At 41.3% G+C, this 26,927-nt stretch overlaps 1 protein-coding gene across 1 annotated transcript in view; it reads left to right on the plus strand.

Annotated features, from left to right (window-relative positions):
- Nucleotides 1-10,638: 10,638 nt before the first annotated feature.
- MYCBP2 (MYC binding protein 2) overlaps nt 10,639-26,927 on the plus strand; it is a gene marked incomplete at its 5' end in the record, with an annotated part of 208,140 nt that continues 191,851 nt past the window's right edge. The window contains one exon of the mRNA XM_082498138.1: nt 10,639-10,946. Within this exon, the coding sequence (XP_082354264.1) occupies nt 10,639-10,946 (308 nt within the window). The remainder of the gene's footprint in view (nt 10,947-26,927) is intronic.

Genomic DNA, 26,927 nt, shown 5'->3' on the forward strand with positions numbered 1-26,927 from the left:
ATCTCTATGATCAGTTAGTTTTAAAAAGCTTAGTCCTGTAGATATTCGTAATATCTGTCTTCAGTGTTAATGGAATGAAAAGTGCCTGGCTGCTTCAAGGTAGCGTAAGTACTCCAAGAAAATAACTTTATGTAGGTGGGTCAGTGTAAGTAAGAAAGGTCGATGGATGCAGACAATTTTTTTGAGTGTATGTATATGTATCCCATCGTACTCTGGTGTGATGTTACTACTTCTTGTTTGTCATAGCTCTGTTTACTATCATTTATTCCTCGTGATTTCTGTCAATTTGCAGGAGTTTTAGTTTTTTCTTTCCTGTGTCATCCCTCTTTTGGTAGTTTTTTTGATTTTTCTATCTTCAGGTATTCCTCCTTCTAAAACAGAAGCTATTTTTAAAAGCAACAGCAAAATCAAGGACTGTTTAGTAGGTTGTAACTGGTGTTAGGGCACTTTCTCAAGAAGTTGTATCTAGTTCTCAGACTTCCAAATTAGGATGAATCTTTCCAAAGACTGATTATGTTACTTTTTTGCTTTCATAATTATTCTTTATCCTAAAACAATTAATAGCATTGGAAATACACGTTAAAAAGTTAATTAAAATTAAGCATGTGTTCCATTCGTGTTCAGAGTAACACTTTAGTCACCGGCTATAGCTGTTTCTTGAACAAGCCACTAAATTTTTGCTATAGCTACAACTCTGGTCCATATATGTCTGTATGTTCTAAGAAGATACATGGTTTATTTATGGCATTGTCTAAGTTTCTTCAATGTGATTTTTGGTTATCCCAAATACAGAAACTCTCAGAAAGGTGCTTAGGTCAGCTTCTTCTCACACTATATGCTCTGCTTCTTGCAAAGATGTTTCTGTTTGTATTTTTTACTCTTGGTGTATGAATTTCACTTAATCCCTGCATGTATCTTTGTAGTTCTCTAGCTCAGTCTGCTATATCACTTTATTTTCTTGTCAGAGCTTGTAACCTAAAATACAGATGTGCCTGGGTAACTGAAGTCCACGCCTGCCCTACATCTGATGGAGGATTCTGACAGTTTTCTTCTGTTTGTTGGTTTCTGATTCACATTACAGTCTGGTCCCAAATTAGAGATTTCATGGTCTTCCAAAAGCATATTTCTGCCTGAACAGTCATTTCTTTAATAAAGCCTTCAAAAAATTCTCCCTCGCATGTCTTATATTAATCTAGTAACTTTCAAAAGCAGCTTTCCCTAAAATGTGACACTCTTCAAATAGATTACCTTGTTCTTCCTCATGAGCAACTGAAGTTGAATGCTTCAGATAGTTGCATTTTTTTTGTTGTTGTTTTTGATGTAAAATTCTACTATTCTTTTGATCCTTGGGGCTTGGGGTATTTTTTTGTTTGGGTTGGGTGGGTTTAGTGTTTCTTTTTTTCTTTTTATTAGTTTGATACCTATATGAACGTGAATGGAACTAGATTCTTATATGAATCTCTCCTGTTGTAATAACTTCTAGGAGAATTCTAGTTAAACCAGGTTCCTGAATTGTCTTCTTATCCCTCTCCCCTTTTTAAATTTTTCACTCCTCTGTTACAGTACACACCCTTCAATAGCCTTGTGTTTCTTCCTTTTCTTATATTACCACAGAGAACCTTTTTGGAAGGAACTGATGAGATAGAAGTTTGGCAGGCTTTTGGGGGTGGGAGGTGGGAGTTAGTTTCTTTGTTTGCTCAACCCTCTGGGGTTAGAAGGAGAGAAACACACCTTCGTCTGTTAACTCTGCCTCTGTAAATTACTTCACTAGTCACAATACAACATGCTGAAACATGGTGTGCCTAGAATTAGCTCAGTATAGATGTCCCTTCCTTAGGGATCCACTAGCCTACCAATTATAGCATTCTTCCAAATATGAAATACAGAAGGACACTGAAATTCACTCTGATTCAAATCCTCAGTTTTAACCAAGAGCTTATATTTCTTGTATTTCTTCAAATAGGTGAATAAAGAGGCTGTGGAGGTTTGGTTCTTTTTTTAATTATTCTTTTAATTTCCTGCCCTCTCACATCTCAGGCATAGCTATACATTTAAATAGTCCATGAAAAAATAGAACAAATTCAGCAAGAAATCAGAGAAAAAAAAACAAACAAACAAACATGAAGATAACCTTTCATTTAAGGTGACCAGAACAATTTCCTAGGAAGTGGAAGATGTGGCATACGATGCAGATGATCTGTTCTCGAGTTCATTGACAGGGAGCATGAGCATTAAACTAACCTTGCGAAGCTGTACCAGTTTCTTTGTATGCTGCTACAAATGACTGGATAACAAAACATTATTTTTGAGTCGAGAACGTACTTCCTCCCCACACACCCCCCCGAGGCGAGAGAACTTTAAAAATTATCCCCACCTGATGTGAGTGGACTTTATTCTTGCACAGCTTCTTAACTACAGAGAGACATAGCTCTGCTTTGACTCTTCTGAGTGTGTGTGTGTGCATGAACATGATGGAGGGAAGTAAATGAAAGATCCTATCTATTTCACTCAGTACTTGATGCCTTGATTGGGCCTAATAAGTCACAGAGGTCAATTTAGTTGTATTACCTAGGACTTGCTTCCCAGTGAAGAAGAATTTTTCCTCAGTGGGCCTAAGCTGGTAGTAAAGAGAGAGAAGACGCTTTCCCAGCGTGGGCTTTAAAGTTAATGTGGTATTAAATGTGACAGCAGTCTTATCAGGGGGGATCTGTGCCCTGTTTTCTTTATAAAACAGGCTAGCAAAGAAGATGAAAAAGGAATGGTGGAGTTATGCTCCATGTTAGAGACAAAGAAATAGAAGAAAACTCTGACTCAAGAAAACTAAGATGCAAGGAAGTATCTCGTTGCTGTGCATTCAGACTACCAGCTTTGAAATGCATCTCTTGCAGAGGGAAGGTGACTTTGTGGAGGCTTTCCTGATGTCCTTTGAGAGACCATGTACCACACTGGCTATGAGAATACCCAGGTTTTTTTCCCCTACTTTTTCCAACTAAAGGAAGAGATCCTGATAATCTACCTGCAGCGGATGCTACACGTTATAAATAGTTCATGCATCCTGCACCTGTAGATGTCAATTTACACTAAACCATAAGAGCTGAGATTTCAAAGACTCTAGAAGTGATACCTCTATATAAATCATGCTAAAGCTTTAAGAACAAGTAAATAAAATGACAGCAGGTGAAAAATACAACAGCAATAGGATGGATTAATTTATAGCGGAGGGTGATCTGAGGGAAATTCTTCAAAACTGTTGTAGGCACAGCATCTGATTCTTCTCAATACAGGTGAGCAAAGCCGCTTGTAGCACAAGAATTTTGGGAAGAAGAGAATTAAACGGACTCCTAATTCTGAGTTAGAGGAATGAGAGTGGAAGGGAGAGAAAGGCTCGAAGAAGCCAGTTGGATAAGATCCGTTCCCTGTCTTATCAGGTCAGTCATGAGCCTCCAGAGTAAAGGCCCTATTCCCAAAGTACGATAAGCATGTTACTAAACTGCATGAGAAACTGCAGTATAGCAGAACTGGCAAAATCCATACCTTCAGCTGCAGTCTCTAACACGGGAAGCAGTAGAGATGGAGAACGTCCCACAAATAATGGCCGAGTAGGCTTTGTCCAAATGTTTTGAAACATGTTGAAATCTTACTAGAATAATAACTTGTGTGTTGCTTGCTTGCCTCTTGGTTTAACCGTCTACTCTATGATCCTAGAACTATCAGGAACAGTGCTTATTCTCAGGACCAGTTGAAATAGGAAGCTCATTTTTTGGCTGCCCTACTGATACATATTAGTAAGAAAATAATGTCAAGTGCCTAATGTAGTAGTTATTAGTAATTATAAGTCTACGGGGGGGGTAGGGGGGAATAAATAAAATCCCACAGGGAATAATGTGGCTAGTGCAGCAGCAGGTACATGCATAAATCTCGGAGTTTAGTAAATGCAATGTGATGATTCATGTGCAGAAAGTCTTTCGTGTTTGAACTTATGGTTGAGAAAGTTCACTGAGCTATCAGTTTAACTGAACTCTGGGACTCTGAACATTAAAAACAACACAAAGCTTGAAAGAGCTTAATTTAATTTACAGTTGCTCAAGAAAACTGTTTTAAGTAACTTACAGTTACTAAAAATATATCCATGGATAATTGTGTGAGTTTTTAAGCAGTTAGTTATGCCCTAGACTACTTTTTTCTATGACCACATCTTCAGTTTCCTAGCTAAACTTTCAAAGCTTTCACTGACAACAAAGTTGTCCTAAATATATCCCTGGCATCCTGCTCTGAGTCTGGGATTTGAATTTAAAATTGACCTGTTTTATCCATTTGAGAAAGTCTCAATAACGTGATTTCAGTCTTGTGTAAAAACGCAGTAGAAATGAAAATATAATCTCATCCCATTTTTCTTCTTGGGATACACAAGATTATGGCTTGCAGATCAGCACGTCTGAACTGCTAGGGATTTCTTTCTGCCAAGCCAATTTAGTTTCCAATAGAGTTCAGGTGTTCCATGCCTCATAAAGGATGCAGGATTTATAGTTCTCATGTATATTGCATCATTTCTGGCAGAAGACTGGTCTTGATGACCCAAGTGAATTTTTCCAGTCCGGTGTTTCTATGGAAGGACTTTTCAAAAGGATTACATCCTAGTCTATGTTTTACTTCTTCATCCTATGTGACAATCCAATAAGCATTATTCCATGTGTTATCTTTGAGGGGACTTGAGATTTCCAAGTTTCAGTCCAAGGTCCAGTTTCAAAGATTACTGGCATATGTAGATTTGAATGTCAGATCACACTATATCTTCCTTTTAACCTAGATAATATTTTCAAAGCAATAATATCTTACAATACATTGCTAACATGTCATCTTTGTGGGTTTCTAATACATTTTTTTTTTCCTTTTAAATTTTTCCACTTCATTCATGCACTACAGTGCTGTTGGTTAAAATGTTCTGGGTAACTTTTTTCACTCATCAGGGCGATTGCAGATCATGCCCTGGTAATATTTCTTCAACTGCGTTTGTCTTCATGTAATGCATAGCGGGTTTAAAGAAATATATATAGGAAAAGTCTGAATTTCTATGTAAGGGGAAATCTGGTGGAACACTGTTAAATAATTAATTGTTACAATCTTGAAAGGAAAAAGTTACTCATGAGTACCACTTTTACTTGAATGCGCACCTATTCTTATTTATTTTAATACCAGTCACGTCACCACGGCAGATGCTGGTGTTTTCTTTATTGATTCCCCCCCGTACCTAAAAGAAGTCGTGATCTTAACTTCAAGAGGTAATATATGTGGTTCAGTATTACAAAATGCTGGAGCTGTAAGCTTTTACTTTGCACTTTTTGTGTGTGTGTCTGTACCAAGCGAGTTTTAAAGAAGACAACAGAGTTTGGCTAAGGTAGAGTTAAAGTCTAAGCATTAACGCAATAGAAAGTATAAAGACAAAAGTGGGTGAAGGGGTGCACAGAGGGACCTTTTGGTGAGCAAGCTCTTTGGGTTTGTGACAGCTGGCATAAAAATGAAGTGGGGTGGGGTTTTTTTGTTTGTTTTCCCTTAGCGTGTCTCTACAATTAAGGTTGGGTAAACTTGACTTGCACAAACATGACAGAGCAAATAAATTTGGAGAGTTGAATTAGTTAATTTTCTTTAAAAAAATATTATTTTTTGAATATGTGATCTTTGTTTTCCTTCACTTGTGCTGTATATAGAATCTAAACATGAGTAAGTAAAAGTCGGTGTTGCTATTTGACCTGGAAAACAGTTGGATAGAGAGGAACAAGCATCTCAATTGTAGGAATGGAGAAGGCGGCCTTGTCTCTAATATGGAGGCAGTATAGTGCCTGCCCTGTGCTTTTTATCATTAAAGAACTCTTTATAATTGAAAAGTACAGGATCAGAATTATGTTGTAAAGTTTTATGGGTTGTGCTGGTTTGGGGGATTTTTGTTTGTTTGGTTGGTTTTTTTTTTTCCCCCAGTAATAATGAGGTCTCAAAGTAAATACTAACAACTTAAAATAAAGATATATGTACATTATGGAGCAAAACCAACAAAATAGACTTTAGCTTTGTTGGAACTATGTGATGAAGAATCTAACTAATCACATTAACAGCTTCACAACACATCTTGACAGTGACAGAAGCTGAGATATTTTTTTTCCCCATTATTACTGGTTTAAGTTCTATTTGTGGAAGAGTATGTGATGGTAAGAGCTAGCTGCTCGAGGTGAACGAAGAACTCTAACATCACCTGATTGTAGTAAATTGCAAGTTTTATTGCAGAAGTACTGAATTCTGTGGTTTATAATTCCCTGGCTGCAATTTGATATGTTAACTGTCTAGTTTACATATTTTGAAGTTATCTTATTCCAGATTCCCTGCTTGCTTGTGAAGAAATTACTATATCAGTTTATATCATATTTTGAAAGATTAAAAAAACATGGCCTAGAAATATAATTCAAAAGTACAAGGGTTAGCTTATGAAGTCACGGAACTTTCCCCCTTATGCCCAGTCATGCAGGGTACTGGAGCTTTCCAATTACCTGGTGGAAATTCTCGTTCTGCTGTGCTGAAACTAACGTTTGTATAATGCTGATCCATGTGAGCAATGATAGTGAACAAGACAGACTGCCAGACTCCAATTCTGGATGACTTCTGAACAACTTGTTCTGCTAAAACTTATTTATAAAGGTGCCAAGTGAATGAACGCAACTGCTGGAAACCCCACCTTAAAGGGAGAGGCTGACTGGCAAAGTGCTTCATTCTGTAACAGCAAGCAGATGTTAGCAAACAGGGAAAGAGTTGAGTATTGTCAGAAGACACGTTCTGGTTAAAAGCACTTAATAGTAGCTTTCAGTTGACTGAGTTTGTTTTGATGGTATAATAAATCCGCCTTTCAAACATGTACTGCTAGATCAAAAACTCTGCAGCTACATAAAGCGAAAAGCTAACTGGTGCAAACAGAGACTCCAAAAGTATACTACCACTTTTTTTCTTTTAAACATACAACCAAAAAAACCAAATTTGTACCTATAATAATCTTATGCTAACTACAGAAGTATAGTCAATATCACACCTAGCATAAGGCTGGTCCGGATGAAATGTGTACTGAATGTTCTTCCATGGCATAGTACTGGTATTATTGCTCAGAATCCGTCTCGGAGAAAGAATATGAGTACCACAGTCATATTAAAAAAAGGAAAAAGAAGAGGTGGCTTCCTCTGAGGACCAAACAAGAAGTAGCTCCCAATTGGTGCCATTAACAGCCTCACAGGTTGGAGACTACTTTGTGTTTTGAGTGAAGAGAAAGAGCTTGGAGGTGGACTATAAGAAGGTCCAGAGTTATTCCTGCTTGGCAATTCCTAATTACATTGTCAACCACTATTGCTCATCACAGGCTGAAGCTTATGGAAGGTGGACTCTGCTCTGTGGACACTTAGCAAGATTCACCCCAAAAGTAAAAAGACTTGTGGTAAAAAGAGATGCAGAGTAGCAGTTGCAGCTTGGGAAGAGTAATTCTCACCACGTTGTGTGTGGCTCTGTACAACACAAGCCCAGACAAATTCCAGAGTTTGGAGCAATATGCAAGAATTGAAATAAATTGCATCACTTTCGTAAAACTTTGCCAGCACCGAGCTTTTATGGCACATGCATGAAGATGGCTACAACAGCATTAGTGCAGAAGAATAATTTTGAGGTACGACAGATAATGTTACACCAGAAGATAGCACATTTGTCAGGTAGTGTGCATTTGGTGAAGGAAAAATTGGATATTAAGTAGCAGCTTATAACAAAATACAAAAGTGAGCTAAAAGGTGGGGGTTTTGGTTGTTTTTTTTCCTGGTTCTTGCCTGTAGGAATGATTTTAGGTAATAGCTAAAAGAGGAGCTAGAAAGTCTTATTACTCTGATTCTCAGAAGGAATTCAATTTGGAGGTGGTTAGCACCATAAGATGCAGTGCTTGTTTTCATGTGGCTCCTTTTATCACTGCTGGATTATTCTTTTCTTTTTCTTTTCAATTATAAGAATTATAATTGAAAGCTTTTTATGTAGTTAGTATTTTAAATACTTCTTGGATTGTCTCTGGTGCTTCTAACTGCATTCAGAAAGTAGCTTTTTCTTCCATGATGGCACTAATCTGTCTGTCTTTCTGCTACCTGGAGAGCTACCTTTGAGAAAACCTGTATGAGTTTACTGGTTTTGACATCCCCAGCTCTCTGCAGAAGAAAAAAACAAAAGTACTTGAAATTTGGCTTGGCTTGAATGTGTAAGCACTGGTAGGCAATACACAACCTTAAGAAAGATGACAGTTGCATAGTTCTCTTGTATTTGCTGTTATGCAGAAAGAAATTGTTTGCAAAAACATTTATCTGTATTCAGAATCAGTAGAATTCCAGGCTTTAGGCCCTCTTTTGGAGGGGAGAAGAAAATATGACAGCATGCACTTTCATTGGATGACAGTTTTCAGCAGACTGCAATCCAAGCCACTTTTGGCATGCAGACTTCTTTTTTTACGTTAATAACATGTACTCTAGTTTGTATACCTGAAGTTTTCAACAGTGTAAAGCAGTAAAAAGTAAGGCAAAACTGCAGGGCTACAATTCCAACAGATAAAAAGCAACTATGTAAAAAAACTAATCTGGGTGAAAGGAGGTAATACAACAAGATATACTGTAAGAGTGCCTACTGCCATGTCTCCTTTATCCTCTAAAAGCAGGCAAGGTACCTTGGAACCAGCAAAGATGATATAAGGAAATTTTGGCCTAATGTTGCAATGGGATTTAGTGAACTCTGCAGTAAATAAGAAAGAGAGAGTATTTACTGTTCCTTGAAAAGATCCTGTCTGGTGTTATAGAGCACAGAAACAGGTGTGGGGAGTTGGTACATCACAACTCAGCTGCTGCAGTTGATCACGCCAGATTTCTTGCACCCAAGTCATATGCTGATGCTCTGGCACAGGGCCTCATGGAGATGCAGTGAGGCTGCAAGGGCTGCCCCCATTCAAACTGTGAGGTTCTGCATCTTGTGCAACTACAGCTGGACACCTATCAAAGAATCATGGAATGGTTAGAGTTGGAAGGGATCTTAAAGATCATCTAGTTCCAACCCCCCTGCCATGGGCAGGGACACCTCCCACTAGACCAGGTTGCTCAAAGCCCCATCCAGTCTGGCCTTGAACACCTCCAGGGATGGGGCCTCCACAACTTCTCTGGGAAACCTGTTCCAGTGTTTCACCACCCTCAAAGTAAAGAATTTCTTCCTAATATCTAATCTAAATTTACCCTCTTCTAGTTTAAAGCCGTTACCCCCCATCCTATTGCTACACTCCCTGGCAGAGTCCCTCTCCATCTTTCATGTAGGGTCCCTTTAGGTACTGAAAGGCCACCATAAGTTCTCCCCGGAGCTTTCTCTTCTCCAGGCTGAACAACCCCAACTCTCTTAGCCTGTCTTCATAGGAGAGGGGCAGAATCACCTCCCTTGACCTGCTGGCCACACTTCTTTTGATGCAGCCCAGGATGTAGTTGGCTTTATGGACTGTGAGTGCACACTGCCGGCTCACGTTGAGCTTCTCATCCACCAATACCCCCAAGTCCTTCTCCTCATGGCTGCTCTCCATCCATTCTCTGCCCAGCCTGTATTTATGCACGGGATTGCCCCGGCACACATGCAGGCCCTTGCACTTGGCCTTGTTGAAATTCATGAGGTTTGCATAGGCCCACTTTGCCAGCTTGTCCAGGTCCCTCTGGATGGCATCCCTCCCCTCCAGCATGTCGACTGCTCCATACAGCTTGGGGTCGTGGGCAAACTACTGAGACTGCACTCAATACCCCTGTCCATGTCGCCGACGAAGACGTTGAACAGCAGCTGTCGCAATACCGACCCCTGAGGAACACCACTTTTACCTAAGTAAAATACGACAGACACACACCCTCAACAGAGTATGACCCAGGACGTACAGGCCCCGCAAACCCCGACCGCTGGCGGGAGTGACTTCGGGGTTCTCCGCGGGTACTTGCGGGCCCCGGGAGCCCCCGGCGACCCCGCACAGCAGGTGCGGACGGGCGGGCTCCCGCTCTGCCCCGGATTTCCCGAGGGGGGGGTGGTGGTGGTGGTGGTGAGGCGGGGCTGGGCGGCGCATGCGCCCGCCGGTCGGGCTTGGCGGCGGGAGGGAGGCGGGGCCGGGGCGGCTGTGCGGAGAGAGGGCGGTGGCGCCGCCGCCGCTGAGGAGAAACTCCGGAGGGGAAGCGGCGGCCGCCGGCCTCCGCCCCCGTAGCGGGACGAGGGGAACGAATAACCGGCCCTCCACCACCCCCCCACCCTCTCCCCCGCCCCGTCCTGAGGTATACGGTCCTGCCCAGAGCTCAGCGCGCCCGCCGGCGGCAGGGAGCGGCGGCCGGCCGGCGCTACGCCCCGGGGCGGAGGGCGAGCGGGCAGCCGGGGCCTCCAGCCGCCGCCTGAGGGGAGGAGAGGGGTGTTCCCGCACCCCCGGCCCAGGCCCGGGTGGATGACCAGCCTTCGGGGTGGCGGCGGCGGCTTTTGCGGCCTCTCCATGGCTGGGCCCCGGCGGTGAAGGCAGCGGGAGCCGCCTGTGTCCGCGTCGCGCCGGGAGGCAGCGCAGCCACCAGGGGGCGGGCGGGGAGGGGGATGAGCGCCGCAGCCGCCGCCGCCGCCTCGTCCTCCTCCTCCTCTGCGGGAGCCGCCGTCGCCGCCTGCACCGGGGCCGAGGGCGGCTTCTTCTTCTTTTCCAGCGGCTCTGGTTCGGCGGGGCCCATGGGGCCTGAAGAGGGCTCAGCCGGCGGGCTGGGAGCCCTTCCCGGCGCCCTGGCGCCGCCGCCGCTGGGCTGCCGGAGCCGCTACCAGCTGCTGCTCTCCGGGAAGGCCCTGGCCGACAGATACCGGAAGATTTACACGGCGGCGCTGAGCGACCGGGAGCTGGGGAGCCACCCGGGCAGGTAACGTGCGCCGAGCTCCCTCCCGGGCGAGACGGGCAGCCCCGGTGGTCCCTCCCTCTCATTGCCGGCCTGGAGCGGCCCTTCCCCCGGCGGCTCCTCACCCCCCCCGTCCCCGGACCCCGTGCATGCACCTTCCTCCCTGTGGCGGCGGCACGCCTCTTCTCCCCCGGCCACCGCCCTCCTCATCCTCCCTCCTCGTGTCGCCCCCCCCCCCCCCCGTCAGGCAGCGGCGTTGCCCCCTCCTCTTCCCCCCCCCCCCCCCGCCGTGTGACCCCCCCCGCCGGGCCCCCGGGGGACGGAGGGGGTGGTGATGTAACCCGGCGGCAGCCCAGGTGCCCGCCCGGGCCCTGCCGCTATCTTGGCCGGTGTTACCGTGCAGATGGCGCTGCCACCTCCCCTTCCCGGGGCCCGGGAGGGGCGGGGGGGAGTTACCTGTCCCCGCTCCCCTCCCCCAGCGCGGAGGCCGGGGGCTCCGTCACGCCCTTGCGGCGGAGGGTAGCGGGGTAAAGCCGGGGCGGGGTGGGAGGGAAGGATGGAGTTTTTCCTCACGGTGTGCCATGTTGAGACCTCAGGCGGACCTCGCTCCGCCCGGGGCCTGTCGTGTCACTGAAACGGGCAGAGAACCTCGCGGATCTCTACCGCGACACGCCGCTGTGTGGGGCACCCGTGGATCCCGCTGGCGGCGGAGCGGGGGAGCTCGGGTGCTTTTGCCCTGCCTTTAGCCGCCCTGCCTTGTTTTTCCCTCCGCCTTCGATAATCTCGGTCTCTGGAGGGAGGCTGCCTCCTAGGCAGGGCTTGCCGGGGGCGGGGGGTGTTGGAGGGGTGTTGGGTTCCTGATCGCCCTCCCCCGGGGGATGGTGCCCCTCGGGGCCGCCTTTCCCGCCGGCCGGCTCTGGGGCTCGGCAGGGTGCCTGTTGCTCCTTGACGCTTTCGCTCGGGGCGCCTCGCCGCCCTTCCCCGCCCCCCCCAGCCTGGCTGCCCGTCGGCCGCCTGACAGACGGGGGGAGGGGGGAGGGCGGGGAGGAGGCTGCGGGCTGAGGCGATGAGGGGCGGTGGGGAAGGGAAGGAGGGGCGGCGGGCGGTGCGCTTAACACCCCCCCACCCCCCCCGGCCCGGTCAGTCCCCCCCTCCCGCCGGCGGAGGCGAGGGCGGGTTGCCCCGTCGGAGACCCGGCCCGGCGGCTGCTCTGTGTGTGTGTGAGGGGGGCGAAGGGCGGGCTCCCCCCGTGCTGTGCCCGGGCGCTCCCCTATTGTTTCCCTCCGGAGGTCGCCGAGGCTGCGGAACGACACCAAAGCGGCACCTTTCCTGTGTTCTCAGCCTTTTTGCTGGCCTTAAGCTGTGATGTGGGTGGCCCGATCGTAAGGAGAGCTTTGAGTCACCACCCTTGTTTTAAGTTTGTTAACGGTTGTGAAGCACTAGGTGGTTCGCTGCTTCGGTTCGGGATTTTTTTTTGGTTTAGGTTTTTCTTTTTTCAGTCTGACTGGAACAGCAGAGCTTATGCCACCACCATCACCATCCTCCCCCCATCCTCCCGAAAGGCTCCGCCTGGGAGTGGCATTAACGTAACAACCTAAACGAATAACATAACTTTCCCAATTTGCTTATGGCAAATGCTGGAAATGCGGAATGTTAGCTTTGGCGTTTGACATCTTTTCAATTAATGAGTTCTTTTCAGAGTGTATGGCAAGGAACCTATAGTTCTTTTTCCCCCTGTATAGACCTGTGAGATTTTTCTTACCCCATGTATTCCTTAGTTCGGTGCCCATGCTTTTTCCTGTAAATCTTCTCTTCCTGCTTTTGACCTTTGTATCATTTAACCTCGGGACTGCAAGTGCTAAATGTAAGGGAGCTACCAAATGTAAGGAAATCAGCCGTGCTGATTGCTCCATGGTGTTCAGGGGTTCAGCTATTTGTCTGAATTTTGCCTTAGTGTGTCTGTATTTTTTAAAGCTGTAGTTTTGAATTCGTTGCCCTCCATATTTTTTGGTTTTAGGAGAATTCAACTGGTATATCTTCTAATTACTGTTTTAGAAAATACTAGCTTAAGGTGGGTGTAAATGTTAATGTTTCTTTTAATTGACATTCTTAAAATAATTACTTTTAATTCCAAGATACCATAGATTGCATTCTTTTGGGTTCTCTTTCTTATTAGCAGATTCTTATGAAAATACCTGTTAAAAGAAGCGGTGACATTTGCAGTTACTGTATGTCTCAGTTCTTGAAGGCTAGATTTAGTCAGATATCTTGGCTAGATTGTGTCATCTTAGAGCAAATCAAAGAAGCCAGTACAGAGGAAACAGGTTATATAGGCTCTTGGCAAGTAAATGACAGCTAGTTAATACTGGTAAATATAGCCAGTGTGTATAGTAGGACTTTTGAGAGGAGGAATATTTAAATAATCGGCTAGTTGCCCGCTGTCTCTCTGTACTCACTTCCAGTATCTCATGTATCAGACTGATGGCAGCCAAGGTACTGCTCATGATCTCTGTCCTTTATCCATACTAGTGTCAAAATACTCACATTTAAAGTTTGAGAACATCAGCCACCTGGTAGTCTTAAAAAGAAATGGTCAGAAATGCTTTTTCACAAAAAAGGTAACAATCCCAAACGTTTCCTAAAGAAATACTTTAAAGTAATTTGTGACTGCATCTAGTTGCTATAGTAGATAATAGTGCCAGATAAATAAACGGGTGGTAAGATAATATAGCTTGTAACAAGAGTCTTAACTTGATTTTTATCTGTGTGGAAAATCTGAAGCCTCTTATTCTGTCAGTAAGAGTGTGACGAGAAAAATATCTTGAAGTAGCTTAAAATCTAAATGAATTGGCTTATGAACATTAATAAAATTCTTCCTGTGCTCTGAGAAGACTAATTTGAAGAATGATAGTGCAACCTACTTGCAATATGTCAACGTAGAATTTTTGCTTGAACTCTGAAAAGTTCACTTCACGTGGTGTGACCAACTTCTGCATCTGTGAGTGCTTTTATTCCAAACCTGACTTTAATGTTCATGAAGAACTAGAAAGCAGTGTGAAAATCCTTGTGTGTAGACAAGGAAATTTAAACATTGTGGAGATTATCTGAAAGTCACAAGTAAGATTAATTCCATATTTGCAAGGTGTTTGTGCTGGTTGTCATCTGCAAGTGATGAATATAATGTGTTGAGTAGGATGCGGTAATTCGGTAATTGACTTTGAAACAGAACTAGCAGTGCTTTGCATTTCCTCATGTGATACTGGCTGCAGTGTCACGAACACTTCGGTCTCCAAAGGAGACTGTTCGGTCGCTGTGCTTGTTCCCCCTGCCATGTTGACATAATCATTTATATAGTCTCTTGCAGTAGCAGATTAGAGACTCGCTCTGGGTTAAAATTAACTTGGCAAAAATGGTTTGTTGTAATCCAGACTAATTCCCTGGTCTGGCTCACCTTGTGATTGTGCTTGTGACAGCAGGAGGTGAAGGGTTGCACAAAGATCTATGTACAGAGAAGCAGGAGCAGAGAAACTGCTGGTTTTGTCACTAGTGCCAGCCTAATAATTTTATGAAAGGAAACAGGAAAAAGTATCTAATCCTGCAATTTAATGTACAACTGTCTTTTCTCACATAACAATGTTAAGAATCTGTTACAGTACTACTAACAGTGGGAAATGTACTTGTCAAGTCAAGACTGGTTTGGAAGATAAATCTACTCTGCGCTTAATTTGTAGTCTCTGCTTTGTGGCTACTGAAATATGTGAAAATGACTAGTAATGGCATAATGGCTAGTGTATCCATGAAAGTCTGTAAAGCACTAGTAGGAAGCATAAGCCTCTTCAGAGGGCAAGTAAAAACTTCATGTTGTTGGAGTGTTGTCTCATATGCTGGGTTCTGAGTGGGTGAAACTGGAATTCTGCTCTCTGTTACTGAAGTAATGTAAGTTGTTAACTACTTTCAGGACTGAAAGATTTGTATTTGCAAAGTAAGGTAGTTTAAAAGTATTTCTGATTTCACGTTTTTGCTGTCTACAAATATACATTTTTTTTCTGTTGTGTAACTTAATCATAACAAACCTCTCTATTCCGCTGAATTGTTGCTATTCTCTCTTATACGTCTCAGGGTCTTCCATAAACTGTCAGTCCCTTTACTCTTTTTGTACCTATGATACTGCCAGAAGTATCAGTTAGGCTCAGTGTGTTCTTTGAGACTTTTTGTCAAATATGGATAGATATACAAATTTGTAATGGCTTTATTGTGGTCTGTTTTGTAATGAAAATGTACACTACGTAATTTTGACTAACTTTAATATTTAATTTTTATTATAATATTATTTAATATTTTATTAATTTAATTAATATTGCAATGACAATGTACTGTAAAATGGCAGTAATTTCATACTCGTGTCAAAGTGTGTTTCATCTATTTTACAGTTTATCAAGTGATCTTTACCAAAAAATTCTTATCTTTTTTTGTGTGTGTCTGTAGGACATCAACTCAGCAACTGTAAAAGTAACATTATGCAGATCCAAGAAGCATTTCTGAATAGGTCCTTCTTTGGTTCTATTAGCATTTTAAATTACTTGAGGACAGCGTCTGGATTTCTGTATTAATATTAGGTGTCGGGGATGCAGCAGTATTTGTTGAATAATATTCAGTATTGAAAATTTCTTATACCCCTTACTAAAGGGGGACATCCTACTGAGCTTCTCAGGTGCTTAATTTGTTTGCTGTATAAAGTTCAGTAGAAACATTCTATAAATTCGTTTAAAAACATGAACCATTTGAAAATACAAATGCTTTTGGGGGTTTACTTTTTTTGTTCGTTATTTTGCTGCTAAAGTTGCTTCTTTTAACTTGGATCCTTCAGAGGAGAAAAGCTTCTATTTGTATTGTGGGGACAAAACCCCCTAACAAATCTAATGTTGTGAAGTCACTTGATTGGCATCAGGAAGATTTCAGTGATGACTGGGATGTAAGATTTCTGCTATTAACCAGAAATCAGATGGCTGTTTTTTCCATCCATTTTGGCTGGAGAAGAGGCAGCTAACTTTCTTTCATTTTTATGGTGATTCTTTCTACTGGATGGTAAAAGAAATTTTTGGAAGTAGGCCAGCTAATCCGCGCTCATAGTTGTAAATCATACATTCCCTGGAGAAAATTGATCATTAGGTTAGTCTTTAGGCTTTTCAAAGTTGACCCAGTCTTCCCTTATGCCCCTTCTTATGCCCAGTAATGCAATGCTTATTTGGCCCTGCGATGTTTTAAGTATATATTTTTCAAAACTTGTTGGAGAAACACTACTGAAACACTTCACCTTTGCACTGCCAAGTTATTAAAAGATTTGTAAAACCATGTTTAGTAAATTTAGATATGTAAAAATTGTGTTAATCTGATTGTTGGTACACCAGAATGCCTTAATTTCTTCAGATCTAAAGCCCTTACAAAAGCTGTAAGGTACTTTTTGTTTGGGACTTGATGATTTTTAAAAATGAAGTTATAATTGCAGAAAGTTTGGAAGCATTCATTTGATTGAAAAAATAAAGGTTATACATAAATACTAATAAAATGATAATGGTGTTTCTTGTGAAGTATTATGCATTCCATATTGCATTTTCCTGCTTGTGCCTGTGAAAAGACTTGCTCTGTAGGTCCCTTCCAACTGAAATTATTCTATTCTATTCTATTCTATTCTATTCTATTCTATTCTATTCTATTCTATTCTATTCTATTCTATTCTATTCTATTCTATTCTATTCTATTCTATTCTATTCTATTCTATTCTATTCTATTCTCCTCTGTTTTTCAATTCTTATATTTTGTAAATGTTATTTAAAAAAAATGTTTAAGTCCTTATGTAAACCTAAAGCTTTATTTAATTGGAAAATAGATGTGCTGTTGAGTCTTGCATTAAGTTAACCTGTGCATTAGAAAAGCTGGTAAGAGTTGGTATCTGCTGTAGTCTTTTTAGCTGCGATATAGTAAATTTCTAATAGTAGATTGTGCTCTTGTTTAATAAGTATTAACTAACGACTAGAACTGTGTATTTTTACTTGTCTTTTATACCTTATATTCTGATAAGGAAAACAGTTTCACATAGTAGTTCTTTTAAAAATACTGTGGTAGTTGCTTAGCCTAACAGTGTTTGTATTTGTGCAGTGTTACTGTAGAAAACATAATAATGGAAGCTGGAAAGAAGCTAACAATATTATGTGGAGCAGCTTAGAATGTTTATTTTATGTGAATATATATAAATAATATATCATAATTTATATAAAAGATTTGAAAAATTAAAAAAAAAACTGGAATCCATAAGAATTTTCAGGTTTTGTGTGCTGGTAGAAGTGTGTTTCCTTTTCACAAAAATAGGGGCTGAAACAGCCTTAGAAATTTAGTGGTGCTAAAAGACACCGTTGTCTTTTGTAGTCATGTGTTCCCCTTCTTGATTTAGAAGGGAAATGTGTAGTTTGGAAAGGAATTAGTGCATGTGATAGAATTCCATTGTGTGATTTTCCCCCCTCCATGCCCCTTACTTGTTTTGGATTACAAAATAACACTATGTGGACCCTTTTGCTCTTCAGTTAAAAATTCAGGTATAGGCCAAACTCAAACTGGAATTGAAGAGAAGTTACAAAACACTGTTCAGCTAGTTTTTTTAGCTATGAGAGCATGCTTGTGTGAGAGCGTGTCAAGTAGCAGCAACTACAGTGTTTGTACTGTTCAATAGTGACATTCTGAATATGCACCTATGCAGATGATTGGCATGTTTTCCATTCAGTCAATTTGTTACTGAATCATTTGTATTGGACACAACTGTTTAGCTGTGATATTTTGGTCATTATTGGTTACCATAGAATCATAGATTCTATTATGCCTTTTAGTTATGCCTTTTTCGTGTTTGTATAGTAATTGTCTCAGGAAGTGTCTCTTTAGTAAGGTAAATAATAGTGACAGCAGATTATATCACCTCTCTTCCAGTTCCTATTATCTGCTTTTGGGTTTCGGCGTTCTTGTAGATGCTTTTCAAATGTACATGAGCCCTTGTGTCATTTTCCTTATTGCTAGATGAATTCTTGATGTTTGGTGATCTCTTGATATTGTTGCCACCTTTGAGGATCTTGGCTGCTCAGCTGTGTTCCAAAATACTGTATTTAATGTGTTTTTAAACTTTTAAAGTAATTTATCCTTTCTGAATGTCAGTTGGGGATTGCTGATGACAATATTTGTGGGCACGTGGTTGTAGGTGTTGGTATCTATACAATGGCAAAGTTCTTAACAGTGGCACCGTGTCTGGCTCATGTATTAGCATTATAATTTCAGAAATTAAATCCATACGAGGACATGGCATGAATTTTTTTTTTTCCTGTGGATAATGAAGTCTCTTCTACTTTAAACCAGCAGACATTGCCTGAATATTCTGCAGAAGTTAACAAGAATTTAGGATTTTAATATGCAAACATAAGTAAATACAACTCCTAAGTGGGACAGGAGAGGTATCAGCATATTAGATTTGCAACGATTGTGGTTTATTATGCTTAATATTTCAAACAGTGACTGATATTTTTTTTCTAATTTATTTCAAAATAGCTACAGCTGGAAATTCAAGGAATAATCAAAGAGTTATTTTTGCTTAACTGAAGTTGGACTTTGCTTCCATTTTTTAAAGGCGTGTGAGTTCTGTAGGCAGCTTTCACATAAAGTCTGGTTTCGTGTTCTCAGTAATCTTCAGACTTTCTAATCTGTGTGTCCCTGGGATTCTTACACCTACTGATTTGAAACTGTCTGTGTGTATGTTCTATTTTTTTTTCCTTTTATGTAGTTGGTTTGTGGTGGGGTTTTTGGGGCGTTCTTTTTCTGTTTTCAAACGGAGAGGAACTGCCAGTTAAAGTTTACCCTATCTGCTCTGGCATGCTCTGGTCTGTTAAATGGCAAATATAAGCAGTTAAAGTTAGTCTGGAACTGGAGCAATTTAAGAAGTTACCATTCCTCACTGCTAGCTGTGTTAAATGTAGTAAATGTGCTTCCTGCATACTTTACTTGAGGTTGAATTTGTGTTTCTGCTATGTTAACAATCAGTTGTGGGGTTTGATTTTGTTTTTCCTCCCATATTATGATCTTTCTCCTGGTTAAAATGTTTTGAAGATGTTTCTTTAGTAAATTCTTTTCCTGACATATGACTAGGTATGTTTCATCAAACCCATAATTTAAAGACTATTTATGTCTTTATAGAAAGTACATATGACATCTGTAATACAGTCTATGGTACTGAAGTACTTCATGCAAACTGTTTTCTGCGTCCTCTGTTTGCTTTGGAAACTTGATCCCTTGCAGCATCTCTTAAATACATGTTTGCATTTTTGTCTTTTTCTTTCTTACTTTGTTTGCCATAAACACCGCTTCGCAGTGAGGTGCTGATTGGAATAGTAGTCTTATAATTAACTACAGTTTTTATGCTGTAAACATACTTTTTCCCAGCTAGTCTTTCCCAGTGGTCTTTCACAGCCAATTCCTACCATTGTGCCTCTTCAAAGGATGAATACTAGAAAATGGCACAGGAGAATGGGCTCCTTGTGCCATAAATGGCTACATTAAGGTATATGGTTTCTGTACATTTAGATTTAATGTTTTGTATATTATGAAGCATACTAATATGCTTAATATGCTTTTTTTCTGAGTATCAAGTATTTCATAGTAAATAACGTGTTATAGCTCACTGCCTCCCTTCAGACTGATGAATGTGTTGATGGAATTAATTGGTTTTTATTGTTATAACTGACTGATACTTCTTTCTTTGCATCTAGTATATCTATGACTACTTTGGCCTGAGAATAATGTGAGGATTTTTTTCTTTTGTTATTAATTTAATAAATCTAAATCTGTACCAGTTGTACACCTTAGAAAAGAAACAAAAATTCAGCTTCCTTGTTCCCACATAAAATGAGCCCCGTGGTTAGATTAGTGCTTTTCCTTATTTTCTTCCTTTAACTTTCCTTGACTTGTGTTCCCAAGCACAGTTGTCTAAGGTAATGGTTTTTGAACTGAGGTTTTTGAACTCTCGGAAAATTCTTTATAGATTCTATGAAAGGGTGTTGTGGTTAAACCCCAGTAGGCAGCTAAGCATCACACAGCTGCTTGCTCACTCCTCCCTGCAGTGGGATGGGGAAACAGCTGGAGACATAAAAGTGCAAAAACTCGTGGGTTGAGATTAAGACAGTTTAATAGGTAAAACAAACTGGGTGTGCAAGCAAAGCAAAATAAGGAATTCATGACTTCCCATCAGCAGGCCAATGTTTAGCCATCTCCAGGAAAGCAGGACTGCATGGTGCATAATGGTCACTTGGGAAGACAAGCCCCATAACTGTGAATGCCCCCCCCTTCCTCCTTCTTCCCCATGGCTTCTATTGCTGAGCATGATATCATGTGGTATGGAATATCCCTTTGGTCAGCTGGGGTCAACTGTCCCAGCTGTATTCCCTCTCAGTTTCTTGGGCACCCCCGGCCTACTCACGGGCAGGGCGGTGTGAGAAACAGAAAAGGCCTTGATGCTGTGTAACTACTGTTCAGCAGCAGCTAAAGCATAGGTGTGTTACCAGCACTGTTTCCATCACAAATCCAAAACATACAAGCTAGTCTGAAGAAAATTAATTCTATCCCAGCCAAAGACAGTACAATGAGAAAGTAAGATAAGGTCAAAAAGTATAATAAACCTGTTGTTCGTAGCTTAAATTCATTAGAATAATCCAAATCACTACTGAAAATTTTCAGAAGTTTGCAAATGAAAATAATTGGAAGCCTCTTCTCTAACTTGTGCTGCAGTGCCATAGTATCTAGGTTATTTTGGTCATGATCTCTGTCAGTCTGGAAAAATGTCTAGCCAAGTGTTTTAACCTTAACAGGGTCAAACCATGAACTCTTCATTTTACTTCTTCAGTGTTCTCCTTGTTGCAGTTGGTAACATCACTCATCTTTTTTGTTGCTGAGCCTTTAAGGCAACGACTGTCTTTACACAGATCTGCAGCCAGTCATTTACATAATGTTGAGATGAGCTTGTTCTTGAATAAATTACTTATTCTCCTGTTTGTATTATTTCAGCCTCTTTTTTATTTTGATTGTTTTGCCATGAGTTATGTGTGGTGTTAGTTATGACTCACCTCTTACCTGGTTTTACATTTCCTTTCTCTCCCACTAGCCAATGCATCATTCTTTCTAACAGGTGGGCTCGTATGTCTTCATTACGCTTGTATGCTTTCAGAGTAGTCGTGTCCCTATTCCATTTCTCTTCAAACCAATCAATTCTCTATCCCATTTTATTTCTAGAATATACTGTTATACAGGGTAGACCATTGACAGCTGTAAACTGGTGAGTTTTCACTTGCTTGCACTAGGTGGTTGGGTCTTCTGCTATTCAGTGGAGACAACGTAGGATTTATTTGGTTTACTTGCAATAGTAATCACTCCAAGGATGTTATGCTGTCATTAACCACTGATAATTTGCTTTTTCTTAATCAGTACAGTTCTTCCTAAACTTCATGGAGCACCTTCCCTAAATTAAAATTCTGCTGGTATGATTCTATGTAAGATAGCTTTATATGCACTTTGGTTTTGGTGGTTGTGTTTAGATAGGAAAGTGCCCAAAGGTGCAGATATTGTCATCTTTGCTATGGTTGAATGAGTTTTTAAGGACTCTCTATTTTTTTAATAAAAATGTTAAGGGTAAGAAATAGAGAAATATTTTCCTCTACACAACTTGAAGTAGAATATTTTCCTTGCATGTGTTCTTACAGATCTAATTTCATAGATAACATTGCAGTGAATAAAGAAAAATCGGATAATTACAGGAAAGAAACTACAACTGTCAATGGTTGTACTGAGAGACCATTCTCTTTGTGTGGAGAACACTTTGTAGGGGTGCTTTCTTGTGTGTTCTCTTTGTTTATTTGAGATAGATTTATGCTGTTTCAGAAGCCTTTTCAGTTATAAAAGGGATCCAGATACTGTTTTGTACTTTTGCACTTTTGTTGTGGTTAAATGAAAATCAGTTTAATTTTACATGTGTAGTTGGGTTTTAATTTCGTTTATAGAACCTGCAGTATTTACATTTCAGATTGTAGGGGAGAGGCCTTAGAAAGGATATTCCAGCAGCTGGAATAATTGCTCTCTTAAGCCTCCATAATTTTTGGGTTTTTTTTTAAAAAAAGCTAGTTTAAAAAGTTAATGTGATAGTAAAGATAATAATATGGGTTAATGTGTTAGTAAAGATAATACAGGTTAATGTCATAGGCTTGAAAAATAGTTCTGAGTTATGAAACTAAAGTCATGATTAAAAAGATGTGCAATTTCTGCTCACAAACACTAGCACATTAAAGTCCTAACTGAACAGTCAAGTAGTAAGATGACCTTTTGCTTCTGTATCGGAGTGTGCAGGGAGGAATTCCAGACCATAGTAATGTGGCTGTTAGTCTTACTCATCTTCCACATGTTTGATGTCTTAACTATATGTAGCTCTGTATTCCTCCCCAGGCAATGTTCTCAAATCCTTCAATCTCCTTTTGTTTTGAGTTTTCTTAACCTTTTCTTTTCAGATGCCTTAGAAGCCCAGTGTAGCCTGTCCGACTAGTCTGCCTCTGTTTTCCTCTAAGCCTGTTTTAATTGGATTGCAGTTGATGTTCCTTACCCTAGTTTATGGATTTAGGTGACAGGATTTTAATGATTTTTCCATTTGTAGATATACTGCTTAAGCCCCGACTTTCCTTTTATATTGGCATGGTTGAAAAGTCACATCAGAATGCTTGGAGGGCATACATATGGCTGTTAGAATGACAGTTGATCTATTGCCCACCTTACTAAAAATTGGAGTTCCTCAAGCGTTAGATCTCAGGGTTACTAAATGAAGATGATGGCAATAACTTTAAATATTTGAAGTCATCTGAGGATAATGTTGTCATTGTTGGCAATCAAAAAAATACCAAGCTTTTATTATTTGGGGGAAAAAACAATTGTCCTCTCTAGTGTTTTGAGATCTGCCTGTCAAGCTGATCAGTTTTCTTCTTCAATGATTCTCACTGTTGAGTTCATAAAAAAATTTCTGTAGCACTTGATGAAAAATAAAAGTACTCCCAGTAGTTTTCAGTAACAGTAGGTAATCATAGAATGGTTTAGATTGGAAAGGACCTTAAAGATCATCTAGTTCCAACCCTCCTGCCATAAGCAGGGACGCCTTTCACTAGACCAGGTTGCTCAAAGCCCTGTCCAGCCTGGACCTGAACGCTTCCAGGGGTGGGACCCCCCCAACTTCCCTGGGCAATTTGTTCCAGTGCCTCACCACCCTCAGTGAAAAATTTCTTCCTAGTATCTAATCTAAATCTACCTTGTTCTAGTTTGAAGCCATTACCTCTTGTCTGCAGATACCTTCAGGGCAGGGAGAGCAGTGGATGTTCTTTATGTCAGCTTGAGTAAGGGCTTTTGACATTGTGTCCCATAGCATCCCCGGGCTGACAAAGTATGGGTTAAATAAGTGGACAGTGAAGTAGATAAGAGAATGACTGGGCCTGGAGGTTTGTCATCAGTGACACAAAGTCCATCTGGAGGCAAGTCATCAATAGTGTACCATATGAGCTGATACTGGGTCCAATACTGTTTGGCATCTTCATTAATGATCAGGATTCTGGGACAGAGCACACCCCCAGCAACTTCAGAGATGGTACAAAACTGGGAGGAGTTGTTCATACATCCCATGGTTGTGTTTCCATTCACAGGGACCTGGACAGGATGGAGAATTGGGCTGACGGGAATCGCATGAAGTGCAACAAGGGGAATTGCAGAATCCTGCATCAGGGGAGGAATAACCCCAGGGGGTCTGACCAGCTGGAAGGCAGCTCTGCAGAGAAGTACCTTAGCATACTGGTGGACAGCAAGCTGGCCATGAGCCAGCTTGACCACCATGGCAAAGAGGGCAGGCAGCCTTCTGGACTGGGTTAGGAAGAGTGTTGCCAGCAGGTTAAAGGTGGTACTCTCTGCTCAGCACTCATGAGGCTGTATCTGGAGCGTTGAGTTCTGGGCTTCCCAGTATAAGGGAAAAACAGACATACTGGAGAGAGTCCAGTGCAGGGCCGTAAATGTCATTAGGGGTCTGGAGCATTTCTCCTATGAGGAAAGGCTGAGAGACCTGGCAGTGTTCAGCCTGGAGAAGAGAAGGCTCAGGGGCAATCTTATCAATGTAGGGAGGGAATGAAGAAGAGGGAGCCAGACTCTTCTCAGTAGTGCCCATCAACAGGACAAAAGGCAATGGGCATAAATTACAAATAATGATATTCCATCTGAACACAAGAAACACTTTTTTACTGTGGGGGTGGTCAAGCCCTGGGACAGGTTGTGAAGTCTCCATCCGTGGAGATATTCAAAATCCAGCTGCACATGGTACTGGGTAACATACTGTGGCTGGCCCTGCTTGAGCAGGGCGTTCATAGAATCAGTCAGAGAATTACAGAATGGTTGAGGTTGGGAAGGACCTCTGGAGATCATCTGGTCCCCTCCCTTCTGCTCAAGCAGGGCCTCCTAAAGTGGGTTGCGTAGGACCATATTCAGGTGGCTTTTCAGTATCATGAAGGATGGAAACTCCACAACCATTCTGGGCAACCCTTACAGTCACCCTCACAGTATGAAAAGCATTCTCTCAAGAGGCCCATTCTAACCTGAATGATTCATGATTTTGTAATTCCTAGGAAAATAGACCATGAAGAGAGGGGATCTTTATGAGGTTTACCTGTCTGTTTTCTGACAGGAGGTGTCACAGGGAACAAATACATGGAATGCTGAACAATCAGTTCTTGCAGCAGAGCTGTGTTGCAAGATGTGGTAATGTTACTGAAAACATGTATTGGACCTCCATGCTATTGCTCGATAGAAATAAAGGAAATAAGAGGGAAACTGAAAAGGTAGCAACAGTTGGAGTTTTAAGTAAGTTAAAGCTACATATTTTTCCTAACATTCTTGTAGAAGGAAGTGCAGAGTAACAAGATCCAAATGTAAGTCATTTATTACTTAGAGTATTTTTAAGATGTTTTAAGGTCTCTTATGTATTAGAGACTTGCTGGGGTAGCGGGTGGATATCTAGTGGTAATTAGTCCCCAGTTTGGGGATATTACTCCAAAAATCCTGGCTTTCCTGTTCTGCAACCTGTCTTCCACTTTTTTGTTTGTTTTTGTTTTGCTAGCAGATAGCATATTCAAATGTCTAATGTATCACAACAGGCAAAAATACGGTCTGCGAGCCAACTGCCATGCAAGTGAGCTACTTTGACTGTGATTTTGGCAGAATCAGTAAGTCATTTTTCCTACCCTGCCTGCAACTATGCAAAGAAGAAGGGAAGGTCAAACAACTGCTTCATGGAGGTATTTTTGATGAAGTACTTCCCAGAGCAAGTGTTCCCTTTTCAGAGGTATTCTAGATCCCAGGGATACTAACCAGTGGCTACTGAATTTTGTTTGCAAAAGACATTTTGTCTGAAGTGTTTTGTAGATTTTGTTGCCAGGTTATAGTGGAAGGATTTAGAGGAGTGTATTTATTTATTCAGAAATGTACATTCTTGGATTTTTTTCTATTTATTTATTTTTTATTTGTAAGGTCAAATTTTGAGTCAGTTTGGTGGAAGTATATGATATAATAGATACTGTCTGTGCATGTGTATTTCATAAAGCTTGCTAATACTTATTTTTGCATTATACTGAGAGAGTTTATGTGTATTTGTATAATATATATGTGTGCCAGGTTTAAGTTCGAATATATATATTTTGTTCCCTGTCACCTGTATAATGGCAAGTCCTTTTGGAAACTTGATACGTGTTATTGTAGGTGATAATGAAAAATGAAGCATTAAAAAGTTTTTGGAACTACTGTTTTTAAGTAGACCTTTTGTTTATCAAGACAAGAACAGATTGGGGTTTTTGGGTGGTATTTATTTTCCTTCTTTATTTTTGCAGTCTACTGGCACTGTCTCCATGGTTGAAAGCGTGTTGGATATTTCAGTGGTAGAAATATCTACTGTGGCTACTTAGTCATCAAAGGGAGGTATCTGCAAAGGCAAAAAGTAAAACGTGGAAAGCCTTAGGAAAGTTCAGTTGTAGGGTACTTTAGGGCAACCTCTAAATGTAATGAAACATCTGCTGAGTCCAGTTGACTCGAACCACTTTCACACAAATTGGTAGGTTTGTGTTGGAAGGAGTTAGATGGAGTAACCCACAAGTGAGCTAAGGACAGAATTAGGACTTAAGTGGTATAGATTGGACCTAGTACTTGAGCCATTTTCTGAGCATCTTTCACTTAACAATTATAGATATAAACTTAAAGCACCTAGCCTTAAGTGACACATTCTGTATGCCAACTTTGTAGAAACATATATAGTGTTTTGATTACGTGAGTTGTTTACTTGAGTTGCTTTGTGGGGCATGTTGTAAGGCAGTTTCTCATTGTAGATATGTAGGATTCTTGGCAGCTGAAGCAATGCTAGTGCAGAGGTCACATTGAATTTGGAGAAATCAAAGGAGATTTTAATTGGAAGGACACCTATTGCATATCTGATTGTGGGAGGTTTTGTACACGGGGGCTCATAAGAGAAGTAGTTGCTTTCAAGTGAAAGTAAGACTGCTAAAGATTGTAGCTTCTTTAAATATGGAGAGGTACCAAAATGGGGAGTATGAAAGACAAGCAGCAACTTGGGTATGTTTAACAACAATATTCAGTCTTTGCATTTTGTCACTCGTACCTCTTATCTCCTTGCCAACATCTAGACTACACGTTTTTCTTGCTATTTAGTTTTGTGGTGATAAAACCTATTCTCCATCTATTGATTAGGCCATTAAAGCTCTGCCTGCTTCATTTGTTTTGTTTCCTATCATTGTCAACTCCCTTATGTGAGCCATTGCTTGTTTGTCCCAAACACTGTTGAAATTTCTCTTTGCGTTTGTTTTTCCTTTGGCTTTTTGTTTGCCAGATGCTTTTCAGTTGCTAACA

This window comes from Vanellus vanellus, assembly GCF_965231255.1.
Source record: "Vanellus vanellus genome assembly, chromosome: 1".
Lineage (NCBI taxonomy): Eukaryota > Metazoa > Chordata > Aves > Charadriiformes > Charadriidae > Vanellus > Vanellus vanellus.